The following is a 12963-nucleotide window of genomic DNA, read 5'->3' as shown; positions in this document are numbered from 1 at the left end:
ACGAAATTGTATGTCAAATAACATGTGCTGCAAAGTAAGTTAATGCTCCCCTCTACTTCACAGTTGCCGCCTGATTTCCAGTAAAGACCACCTCACTGTACATTTAATCATCCTTTAAATTTTCCTCAGCTGTATAATCGCAAATGTAGGTTAACACCAAAGAGGCATTCAGTCCCATCTGTTCTGTTTATGTCATCTCGATGACTTCAGGCCATGAGCTAATCCTTGCCATTACCCAGCGTGTCTGAGGGCTCTGCTCTTCGTAGGCCTGGCCTGAGCCGGGCTGCAGAGGTCTACTTCCTCATTGTATCCACATCTGGAAGTAGTAAGGTGATGCAAGCAGAAGCCGGCTAATATCAAATAAATGTGGAAAACCTCAACACGCAAATAAAGAGATGTGTCAGATTTGTGTCGATCTACGTGCGAGTGTCCCTGTGTTGTGGTGAATTTGTGACATTGTGGGAACATTATTAAGTTTACTTACTCACATTGTTGGGACTGGGATCATAAATACAGTTTGCAGACCCAAACCATTGTCAGGGATAAAGTACTGTAACCTCGGTGTTCGTGTACCTCACTCTCCAGCTGAGGCTCGGAGGCATTGATGGAATTGTACAGCAGCATGTAGCCGGTGGCGCCGACTACTCCGTCCCAGCTGACCCTCATGGAGACTGAGGTCTCATCATACACGTTCATGTTCTTCACTGTGTACAGCGGCACTGAGGGGACAAAAACAGTCAGTTTAACACACGGCACAGCCATGGTCTTCTTTGGCTTTGCTAAACAGTAACAGAGGGGACAAATCTCTGTGTTTGTTGGTTCAGGCACAGAAATTAATTCCGTTTTTCAGATTTTCTGGATTAACGCTCCTTGATCTTTTAGTTATAATATGCAGAGGTGGTTTTGGTACAATAACAGGATAATGACCCCAACAGACCCAAAATGTCCCAAAGTGATCTTAAAGCTTCGGGCTTTTGATGGCTTCTGTTTTTTCAGGATATTTTTCAGGACTTATTCGTTACTTTTTGTTGGATGTCACATAAAAAAGCTAACCAACACGCTTCATGGAAACACAGAGATATAGAAGATAAAACCAGGTTAACACAGAAAGGTATTTGCTGAAGAAATCTGGCTTCTTGGACACACAGATGTCAAAATAGTTAAAAATTTTGAATGTGCTTTTATTTGATAAAAGATGAATAAATACAGAAGAGAAGTTTTTAAAAAAATAATAATAATAAAAAAACAGTGTGCTCCTAAATCCTGATCTTAAATAGTGCATAGTTAGAATTAATAAAGTCCATGAAACTGCAGTTCCTCTAATGGCCACTTGAGGCTCTGAAAGCCATGTTAAAAAGTCCAACTTTACTGCAGAACTAAACATGTTTACAGCCTCGGCTTTAGTCTCTATGGATATTTTCCCTGCATAACAACTGTATGGCGGGTGAACTCATCCATCTGGAAACTTGATTAGGAGCACGGCGACTTGAAATTACAGGTATCCTGATACATTACAGGCAGCTCTAGCTGATTACTGTCTGCTAGGCTCGTAGACAGTATAAAGGTGGATTTTCCCATGGAAGATCTGCACTGGCTTCACATTTCAGACCGAGAAGCTATATTCATTATTCAGGTCTATGGTTTGGCCTCACCTCTGCTGAACTGGACTTCTGATGTGTTTGTGCCTTTTGGAGCATTATTCTTGGAATTATCTGATAATATGGCTCGCTTTGTGGTACACACTGTTCAAGAAGTTTGGGCTTCAGTCTTGACGAGTGAATATTTTATCAGGCTACTTAACACTGACCAGCAGGGATCTGTGCACCCGCACAGTTTATGGACGCAGCTTTCTAACCAAACTAACTACCTTTAGCTGAAGACTTAGCACCCAAGCCTCTCATCAAAATAAGGTTACTTTTAGGACCAAGAAACAAAAATGCTAACAGGCTTCAAACCAATGGGAGAAGCTGGCTATATACGTCTTTTATTTACAGTCTATGGTAATCGCATTAAAACCCAACCTAATTTTTTTGTATTGGAAAGCGAGAAGAAAGGAGGATGAGTATTTCACACTTTTGCTTTGAAACTGGATGTAACCTTTTAAACACCCACAAATGTGTGAATTTTGGCTTTTTAAGAGTGTGGCTTTGCAAAAAAAATCCCACCTCCTTACTGTTTTAGCACTATGTGACATCATGATATATGTCACCCCCACCCAAACCCACAGACCCCAGACCTTTATAGACACTGTTTTAAGAAGGACATTATGACCTAATCGAGTGTTAGTTTAAAAATTACAGTAAACAAAGCCACAGTGATCTGACAGCTGCTGGCCACCATAAAACCGACAGCAACACAAGAGCCAGTTATTGTTTTATGACAGTGAGAAGCCGCTTGTTGTAAAAATCAATCACACATTTTAGCACAAATAAAGGGAACTTTAAAGGACAAATGAGCAAATAAAATCACTTAGAGCTGTGCACTAAACACGTTGTTAAACTCTACCAGTTTATCTAAGATACATGCAACGACCGCAGACCTGATTAATTTTAACAGTTGCCCCATTTTTCCTACTCCGACTAACATCCGCTCTCAGGATTGCATCATGGGACTGTGTTAAACATATTTCCACCTCAGATCAGATGCTAAATATATGTAGTATAAACACAGATGCTGGACCAGATATGAAGGCGGGCAGATGACTTCCATGGATGTGTGTGAAACAGGATAATGAGCGGAGAAATCAAGCTGTTTATCTCACAAACCATATGGAAGAAATAGAACGCTTTCCCACAAATGTGAAGCACCACAATGCGATGATACTATCGGCCTTCAAACCTCTTCTTTAATCATGTCTTTGAACTAAGAGGTTTTAAAAAAAATCAACAAGAATAAAAACTCAGCTCTTCTCTCAATCGGCAAGAGCCGTTTTTGAATTTTGGAGAGTGGAGAAACAATCCTGCTTAAGCCTCTGAGGTTTAAGATAGGCTATGAAGCTCCCAGCACACAGTTTTAGTGCTGATGTTAATGCCAGAGGCAATGTCTCTCAGAAAGGTTTGTAAAGGCAGACAGTGCTTGATTTTATACACCTGTGGCAATGGGACTGAAAGCACCTGAAATCAAAGAATAAGCTTTGTTTCTCAGTACTTTTGCCCTTATAGTGTAGCATAGTTAGATTTAGGGCAGGGATCATCACCAATGATGACCATCATGAGATCATCATTAATGACTTAGAGCAGGGGAATCAAACATAAGGTCCAGGGGCCAGTTGAGACTTCTATCTGGAGTCTAATATTGGACTTTTGTGGATCCGAACAGGCTTTTTGCTGTCTCTGCCCCTCTTCAACTGTCCAACCACTCCAACACCCATGAAACATAACAGCAGTGCACACATTACGTCCGGCACAGAACAAGAAGGTACAGAGGTGAAGAGGAAATACTCACATGTGGTCTCAGTGCCCTTCAGAGGCTCGCTGTTCACCTCGCCAACCACAGAGTAAACATTGACAATGTATTCGGTCCGATGCGACAGTTTCTGCAGCACTAAGGTGTTCACGGATCCGTCGACCAGCACCTGAAATGATAAAGGACTGGTTATCATTCCATAGCTGGTAAATTTCACCTCAGAAAGTAAAAAAAAAACAGAGTGCCTGGGATCAAAAACCAAAGAAGCCTCTCTTCGTGATGTCTGTGAAGGTTCTCAGTCATCCAGGTCATCGTAGTCAAAGGAGCTTACAAAGAAAAGCGTCTGGACTTCTTTAAGTTGCTTGAAGACGTTTCACCTCTCACCTCTCTTCGTGATGTCATTAAAACTTTTATCTGTCTTTTCACCGTTGGATAATTGTAGTCTGTTGAGCCTGAATCTATTGTGCTGGTGGGAAAGTCCTCGTGCGGGATGTTCAACTTGGCTTTGAAATAGCGTCACATTCCTGCACTATTCTGCTGGAAAATCAAACCCAGCCGAGAAATAACAAACAAACACAAAGAGTCTGCAGCTTCTCAGGCTGGTGGGCTCTTCAGTTTGGTAATCTGGAAAATATCTCCCTCTTATCAAGTTATTTGTGTCTGTGATTCATTAAGCTCAACCTGTTTCCAATGGATCTCGACCACAGTTTTTCTTGACTCCACTGGTGTGACCTTACCTTAATCTTTATTGAATCAGACACTCAAGATTATCAAAATAGGATGGGAAACAAGCTGATACATTCTCTTTATTTATTTATTTTTTAGCACAAACTTTAGATTTAATTTACTGGAAGCAACCATAAAGATATATTTGTTTGCAATGTGGAGCCAGGATTATACTTGCTTGCAGAGCAGTGAACCCTTGCTCTGGTAAAGCCACTGTGATCTGTAAAGCCACTGTAATGTGCCTATAATACTTATAAGATCTCTCAGTATGATCATCTGCTTTGTAACAGATGAACATACTTCAATACATTAAAATAAAAAAAGGTTTGTTTTGCAATAGTTTTTCTGGTCCAGCCCACCTGAGTTTACATTGGGATACATGCAGCACATTAAATAAAGGGAGTTTCAGCTGATATGAACACTCACGTCACATACCATGCTATTGTGGGTTAAAACTAGCTGATAATGACCAATAATATACACACACACACACACACCATACGAGCAACTCCAAACACAGGGGTAATCTTCTTAATCGTGTATTATTTTTCCTGACACAGAGATCAGATTGAACAGGACCCAAGAGTAAAAGTTTAGACATTTAATATTTGTGCTGGGTTTTCATGAATGTACGTGTTTGTTTTTCTTGTGTCCTGCTTCCTTCTGAGCTGTCACAGTATCAGTCATTCGCTTATCATAATCCAAGGACTTTATGTTCACAATATTGGAAATTTGAGTTATAATAATAATAATTTTAGAGTCAACTTTACTTTGTTTATTGTGTACTTCTTTTCTTCTTTCTGGCAAATGATGACACTCTAAATATGAGACTCTGTAACCAAACCTTTAAAAAAATAACAATTACATAGTTTTGTTATAATGATATCAATCCTAGCATCAGGTTTTCAGAGACAAATCCCACTCATCGATTTTTAGTGTCTTTGCCTAAAACAGCAGCTGCACGGGTTGATCGTACATTTTTAAGACTTAAAATTAAGCCAAGAACACACTTCACTCACCGCACAGCCCCTTCTTTGTCTATTAATTTAACGCATTTCTATTTTTCCTTTTGAATATACACAGTTATATACGAGTTCCACCTCGTGGCAGCACGCTATGGCCTCTGTGCTGACCCTCCTTGTAACGGGCTGAAGTGGGTGTAAATCCCAGCAGATAAGGTCTGCACTAATACCCAACGCTGTTCAAGCAGTCCAATGTAAACATGTTAATGAAAAGTGGCTGCAGGGGAGGCATCCTGGCTCAGTGTGAATCTATAACATTAAACCAAATAGATGGAGTGAAATCATCGCAGGCTCTGCCTGACCAGAGCCAGTAAAGGGTCCAGTAACGTGTTGTTAAAGACACAACTGACAACAGATCACGTCTAAACTCAGCGTAGGTTCAGTAAACCAGCCAGGATCCACATTTCAGATCCTGGGGGCCACCTAAAGTGCAGTTTTGAATAAAAGCCAGACCTGGGTGTTTGGAAACTCACCCGAGAGTCTGTTTTTGTGTGAGGGAGGGCGGGAGGGAATTTAGCGTTAATTAGTCTGTTTTTGTGCAACTGTCATTATCTGAAATTTACAGGAAGCTGTGGTTTTGGTTTCCTATAAACAAACAAAAGAATTATCTAATTAGCTAATAGGAGCCAAAGGGAATTCATAAGAAAACAAGTTGCTGTTTGATATTCAGAGAATGATCCAACAGCTGGCAAACATAAAGTTTACCGTCACAGGAAGCAGACTGAGCGGATTCTTCTAAGTCCTGTAAAATACTCCAATTATCTGAAGGTCTTTTGACCATTTAGAGATGGAACAATAGAATGGATACCAGACAACAATGACATAACCGACTTTATACCGAAACCAGGTGGAGGATGCGAAGAGGAAAGAATAGGGTACTGCCTCTCTCCTCATTTATCCTCATCATACCTTCAAACAGTGTGTTATGTTCGAGATTGCTTTAGATCATTTTCTTGGAGCGTATCTTTTGACTTTAATTTCCTGTTTCCTCATCTCTATCTCCTTACTTTAGTTTTTTTTTTATGTCAATTAAATTTTATTGTGACTGGTATCTGACGAGTTAAACCTTGTTGCCTGGTTTTAGAGAGGGTGAGCTTCATCTCACCTCCTCGGTGGGTCCCCCGGCCGCCATCACGTAAGTGACGCGGAATTGGTCCACGGGACCGTCAGGTGGAGTCCAGGTAGCGCGGAAAGAGCTCTGCGTCACCTCCGAGGTCACCAGGTTGGTGGGTGCTGCCACTGACTCATCATCTGAAAAGAAACAAACGGCACAGATATTGGGATCCACAAATCTGCCCTCGCTCCTCTGACAGTAAAGCTCCTGGCCGGCTGCTTCATTTAAAAACTGGTTTTCTCCGGCTCAGCTGTAAATTGTTTCCTCTTAAAATTGATTTACACACATAAAGTACGTCCACTACGAAAGTTTCCATCAGATGCTTGGATGTGTCGCAACGTCCTTTGAAGGTCTGAAATAATTGAGACTGTCAGGCAGAGCTGAGTCAAATATATCTACAAATTTATCATTTTTGCTTTTATCTTTCAGCCAAGTCTGGATAATGTTGATCTGTAGATAATAAAACACTCAAAGTAATCTCTACTCTCTACTTGTCAGCAGCCATTAGTTTCATCTCTCAAGCTGTACCAATGAAGAGGATGTCTTTGATTTAGACTAAAAGTTTTTGTCAGCAGATTTCACAGGCTCAGGTTCTTATAAAACCTGCTGAAAGCCTGCGGGAAAATAAACACCAATGTCTGATTGTCCATGTTAAAAACTGTTTGTTTTTTTAAACTGTGATGTTTCCACCACCACAGTAATTTTAAAGAATAGTTTGTACAAAGAGCTGTGAGCTGCTATTTACTTGTGAAAATGTACAGAGCTTTAAATCTTTAGCTAAAGCGTACCATATCGCCATGTTCTGCGGCATTTTCATGAGCAGGAATAAGAAGTTTATGATGAAATTGTGATATTTAAATCACACTGCTTTGGACTTTCTGCTTCATTTGTTTTAAATTCTGCCAATGCATACTGTATGTGTTTGCCTTGTCATACCAAGCCGCATTTCCACTAGTGTCCACTTGAGGCAGACTCAGACTGAGAGTCAGTCCCAGAAGTCTGTACTTCAGTTTTGGTGAGTTTGTTGCTCATAGCAATACTTAGTTTATGTTTAGGTCCATGGATGCACCTCGATAACATTAAATAATTAAGATGACCTGATTACTCACATATTTTATCTTTTAGTTAGCGCTCATTAGCAGGTATCTGTGCCAGTGTTCTGAGCATGTGACATCTTCCCTACCTGAGCCCTTAACGCTGTTGCACAGGTTTTCAGAGAGTTCGTCAACAATGTCCAGCAGGAACTTGAAGTCGTTGACGTTGTACATGTGAATGTCATCTGGGTCAGAGGCGATGGACCTCAGCTCATTCTCATCAGCGTTTTTTACACCTGTGAGAAAAATAAACCATGAGTTTGATGAAGGAAGATGACTAAAGTGGCTGCTGGTTGATCATTTTCAGCCCATTCTAGTAAAGTCAGGTACTTTTTCTGCTTCGCTGCATGCAGGTAGCAATCATCCAAAAGTTCAAACGTGTTTTAATTTCCTTTTCTTTAAACCAGTGAAGCTCACTCACCAATAGCATAGAGCTCAATGTCGCTGTCTCTCAGGTTCTGTGAATTTACAATGACTTCATCCTGGGATTTTCCGTCAGTGATCAGGACGCCTATTTTGCGGGAGTCTGGACGCAACCCCACGTTGGGTTTGAAGTTGTTCTGAAGGATGAAGTTCAGAGCCATTCCTGTACCACAGTGAGGAAGAAGTTTCAGTTATGTGTGCAGATCACAAAGCACTGCATGCTGCTTTTCTGTTGTTTAACCCCTCTGAAACTAACCTGACCCATCAGAAAGCTTACAGCTGGATCATGTGATACCGAATATGTCCATTATCAAGGACAGGAATCGAGAACTGGTTCTATCGACCCCACTTATTCGTTGCTCTTGCACACACGCCACAGTTAGCTGATTTCAGTTCACGTGCCAGAGGTGGAAAACAGTGCCACAGTCTAAGAGCGTTGATATGGACATTACTTTTATTTTCATTGGACAAAAGGACAAGAGTGTGATGGTAAAATGGAGACTGCATCTAGGACAAACAGCTGTTAAATTATGCTGCTAACACAACTTCGACTCTTTGCAAGCATCTGCACAGACAGCATGCTAACACTAAGCTAGCCAAGAACTCAGAGTGGAAGCTGAGTGAATTCTGACCCCAACTCAGCAGGCAGATGCTGAACTTCAACAGGTAACAAACTGATGAGTAGCCTTTCTACCTATTCACTGTGATCGCTTTAAAGTTAAACCCCTTATAATTCTGTGTGTCTGTCTATGAGTGGTAGGTTTGGATTTCCATGGAAGACCATCATGTTATAGTAGATCAGCTTTTCCTTCCAGCTGTTCAATGCTAAGCTCAGCTGCTGCTTCCAGTGTTTTGTCACTATTAACTTGTACTACTTCTGCTTATATCTTCTCAACTGAGTAATAAAATAAAAGTCTTGTTGAATTTTTACCGTCTCTGCTTAGTGTGTCTCGCCTCGCTCTAACGCTCCATGCTGCATCTTATTAACTTTGTGTCTACTCTCTCCGGTAGTTTGTCCATCGTCTTCCTCACACCTGTCTGAAGTTTCTTCCTCTTAAAAGTGAGCTTTTTGTTCTCCACTGTGGCTGAGTCTCACACCAAGGGTTTGGCCCCAGTATGTAAAGTGCTTTGAAATTATACTTTATACTTTGTATACGTTGTGATTTGCCACAGTATATAAAAATGAATCAATTTGTCTCCCACACTGGCACCCAGGTCAGTGAGAGCTGGGCCAAAGTACTAAAAAAAAACACCTGTCATGGTGTTTCCTCCTTTATATGGCAGGTTGGCAACAGCATTCATCAGGGATTCTTTGGTGGGGTGGGCGTTCAGGTGCCATTCAGTCTTTGGGTCACCGCTGTACTGAGCCAGACCTGCAGAAAATACAACACTAAGGATACAGCCACTCTGATTTGGTGTAAAACAGCTTATTTCAGATACAGGATGGGGGTTAGATTGAACTGTTACTCACACAAAGCTACTCTAGTAAATTCCCAAAATTAAAATATGGATCTAGAAATGAGCACAATATCTTCCATTGAGGTTTAAAGATACCATTAAGGGAGGTTAAGGTTAGGCGAATACCAAGAGACAGTTGTCTGAAGGAAAACATCCCTCCATGTGACTCATGTCGTTATAGTAACAATAGTGAAAGCTTTACCAATCTGGACTCTTTCTGGGCCGATGTCAAACACGCTGACCATGCGACCAATGAAGCTGCGGATGGTTTTGAAGTTAATGCGTCCAATGCTCCAGGAGCCGTCGACCAGCAGCACGATGTCGGCCTTCGCTGTGGTCTTACACTGAGCGTCTGTAGAGACGGTGGTGTTGGGAGGAGAGGAGGTTAGTACACAACAGATACCCACCACAAGTGTCTGTTTAGTCTTACTGTGTGAGGGAAAAGTGTGAAAGAGTGAGAGGAAATGCATCAGGAGGACAGAGGAGTAAGCAGGACATCACGAAAACTCTCACAATCACAAGATGCTTAGACAACAGATTTACATTATGTAACACAAATAATTCACACGTTGTGTAACAGCTGTCAGTGCAGAATTAAGAGCTCTCTTCATGGTCTTTTTTTCTCTCTGTGTCTTTCTTCCAGCACAGCAAGACACTCGGGGTGTTTTGTGCTGCTGTAGTCTCAGCAGCGATTAGCCTCTCCCATACTGTGATCTACGAGGCCTCCTGCTCCCTGAAGTTACTGCGCATTCCTGCTCCAGGTACCTGTAGGGGGTGAAAAATGGCCGCTCGTCCATGTTTTTAGGACGACACGCCCAGCAGTTAAAAACAGGGTGCCTGTGTGTGTGATTAAAAAGATGAGAGGAGACGAGCAACTTCATTTTTTAGCAGGCAGCAGAAACAGATGCTTGATGCTCGAGTTGGATGCTTGGCCGCGGTCTGTCTGAGTTATACCACCGCCAGTAAACAACGCGCTCATGTCCCGGTGCCGTTTATTAATAAAAACAGATGTCATAAACAGAGGCAGCTTTCATAGGTTTCTAATAAGCTGCAGACAACTGTTGGAATCAGTGTCTCTGAGGAGGAGCAAATGAAAATTCAGCCCAGTGTGTCTGTGTCCTGCCGAAACCTGTAGCAGCTCCGAATTGTTGTTGCTTTTGTGTCTAAGCTTCAGTTAAAGGAACTGTGTGGTGTTACTATAAACAAGATGCTTGAAAGTTTCAGAAAATACAAATAACTATTTCTGGAGTTGAGATTATTTGCATAAAAGATGCTGTTTGTTTACAAGTAAACAACAGTAACATGAGTCTGAACCTGTATATCTCCACTAAGGCTGAAAGCTCCCTGCGCAGCATGCATGAGATGAGATCCTTCCAAATTACTTTGAAGTGTTTTCTTCAGATTTACATGATGACTCGAAATTGTTCTTGGTTCAATCTGATACATTTTTGTGATGACAAAATCTCCAGTTGTTGCTCCAAGTTGTAATTTCGACTGTAATCCTGCTATTAAACAGGCAACTCGTCCAGAATTGACAGAAAACCTGCCCTTTTATGTTTGCGATGACACACACTTCACCCTCACTTTTTCTCTCACTCTCCTTTGTGGATGCAATTAGCATTGAAGGTTAACGTTTTCATTAGCCAAATCCTGAAAAGATGCTTGGAATCACGTTTTCTCGCTTCAATGTCAGATTTTTCCAGTTTTGTGTAAAGAGCAAAATTTAAAAAGGATTAAATTTAATGGACAGTAAAAAATAATGTTTCTGCAGCATATTAAGGACACATTAAAGACCATATGGACCTGTCAAAAACACTGAATTAAAGCCTGCTCTGTTAGAGCTGCAGTTAAGTAAGCAAGGATCTTGGAGTGGCCTGGCGCGTTCCCTGCTCGGTGGGCAGTCGGTCACCGTGTCTGCTTCACATTACAGCAGGAATTTCTGCTGCGGATCAGCACCTCCTCGGGGTCTGATGGGAAGCATAACATTTTCCTAGCTGCATACATCCCTCCAGCATCGAACCCTCTGGATCATAAAAAAGTCTAACTGCTTATGGCAATGCCATTAAAGCTCAGTGCTTGCAGCATGTGAGGGGATCATTTGTGCAGTTCATATATATATTCATGTCAACACCTGATCGCATGTAACTCTGCTCCACATTACACTCCCACTAACAGTAGGGAGGTGAGAAAATGTGAGCCAAGCATCTCTAAATAATTTCAATGAATCGTAATCATCTGTGCCGAGTTTCAGTCCCACAGCGACAGCGATTTCAATTCCCTGTGATAACATATAAACCAAAGTTTTGGCACTAATCTGAGCGACACTTCAACGTCAGAGATCAGAGAACGTCTGCTCTGCAGGCCTGCTAATGAGCGCAGAGAGAAGTTTGTTGTCGGCTTTTACCAGAAAGAGTGACATGAGGAGATTCGGGTTCATCCTTGAGAGTCGTCTTTTCCTCTCCTGCAAGAGGCAAACTCTCTCCTCCATCAAACATCCCAAACACAGCGACAGAGTACTTTGTTCCTGATCTGAGGATAAAGGGGAAAAGAGACAAACCGCTAAAATCATCGGAAAAAAAAAAAAAAAAAAAATCATCATCAGCTTATAAGCCTATAAGCAGTGAACCCTTTACTAATATTAACTTTTCAACTTATTAACTTTTTTTTTACCAAAGACGTGGAACTTTACGAAGTTGTTTCATGTCAGTGGTGAAGCTTTGCTGCTTCCCTCAGTTCTAAGCAATTTTGTACAGCATAAACAATCAGATGACATCATAGCTGGTGGAGGGTGTGCTGAAACCTAAATGTTTGACTGCAGTCAGATTCGCAGCACTGGTTCAAGAATAAATGTTAGTTTGAAAGCATAACAAAGCTTTATTTGATTTATTAAGGGTTGAATTCCAAACTAAGATGTAACTTTACCCCTCAAATTTCAAATTAAGAGATTCCCTATGAAGGTCCGAGTAACACTGAACAAAAACAATGTGTTTGTGTTCAGTGTTACTCAGACAATGCTAATAGCCAGATTTGGGAGGTTTTACCTGCCTGCTGTGATCAGAATATAATCTGAAATCACTGCACACAATGTAGTCTACAAAAGTTTATTTTTGGAAAAGCTTTACATCTTTTGCTACTGTGCATCAACCTTGTACCATGTATTCAGCTAGCTAAGCTGCTACCTAAACATTAGCACTGTTTATGTGTTTAACAGTCTAAGCACAGAAAAACAGCTTCCCCACATCAAAATTAATGATTTTTGTGTAAACATTTACATTTCTATTAGTCTTTGTGCAATCATGCTGTAATAATTCAATTCCATTTTATTATTATTTTATTTATATGACGCCAAATCACAACAACAGTCGCCTCAAGGCGCTTTATATTGTAAGGTAGTAATATAGAAGAATACTGTAAAAAAAGGTCCTGTACTGTATCCAGGTCCCTACAGCCTTCCAATAGGAACCCATAACCCCAATCTGTATTTTCATAGCAAGTTGATAGAATCAGTATCTAACATGTATCTCTTATCTTTAACCACATTAAATATTTTTTTCACCACAGCAGATGATCTGCCTCCATCTCCAACCCTCTGCATGTTCTCCATAAAACTCGTCTTCCTCTTTTCATCCTTTCATCTCTACCATACAAAGAAATATTCATAAGTTAACAGAAATGCTGCTGTCTTCTCTGGGCCTAAGCTCATTTAAAATAGAAAGAAACA

At 41.0% G+C, this 12963-nt stretch overlaps 1 protein-coding gene across 1 annotated transcript in view; it reads right to left on the bottom strand.

The window, feature by feature from the left end:
- The window catches only part of col12a1b (collagen, type XII, alpha 1b), a 150831-nt gene that overhangs the window by 96785 nt on the left and 41083 nt on the right, over window positions 1-12963 (bottom strand). Inside the window, exons 16-23 of the mRNA XM_085372145.1 lie at window positions 11647-11771; window positions 9445-9594; window positions 9038-9157; window positions 7783-7947; window positions 7451-7597; window positions 6259-6404; window positions 3445-3574; window positions 574-719 (exon numbers count right to left, since the gene is read on the bottom strand). Of these exons, the coding sequence (XP_085228271.1) occupies window positions 574-719; window positions 3445-3574; window positions 6259-6404; window positions 7451-7597; window positions 7783-7947; window positions 9038-9157; window positions 9445-9594; window positions 11647-11771 (1129 nt within the window). The remainder of the gene's footprint in view (window positions 1-573; window positions 720-3444; window positions 3575-6258; window positions 6405-7450; window positions 7598-7782; window positions 7948-9037; window positions 9158-9444; window positions 9595-11646; window positions 11772-12963) is intronic.

Source organism: Diplotaxodon limnothrissa, linkage group LG15 (genome assembly GCF_057381915.1).
Source record: "Diplotaxodon limnothrissa isolate DT_005_m linkage group LG15, D_limnothrissa_male_GT1.1, whole genome shotgun sequence".
Lineage (NCBI taxonomy): Eukaryota > Metazoa > Chordata > Actinopteri > Cichliformes > Cichlidae > Diplotaxodon > Diplotaxodon limnothrissa.
This window is presented reverse-complemented; position numbering and strand designations above follow the sequence as displayed.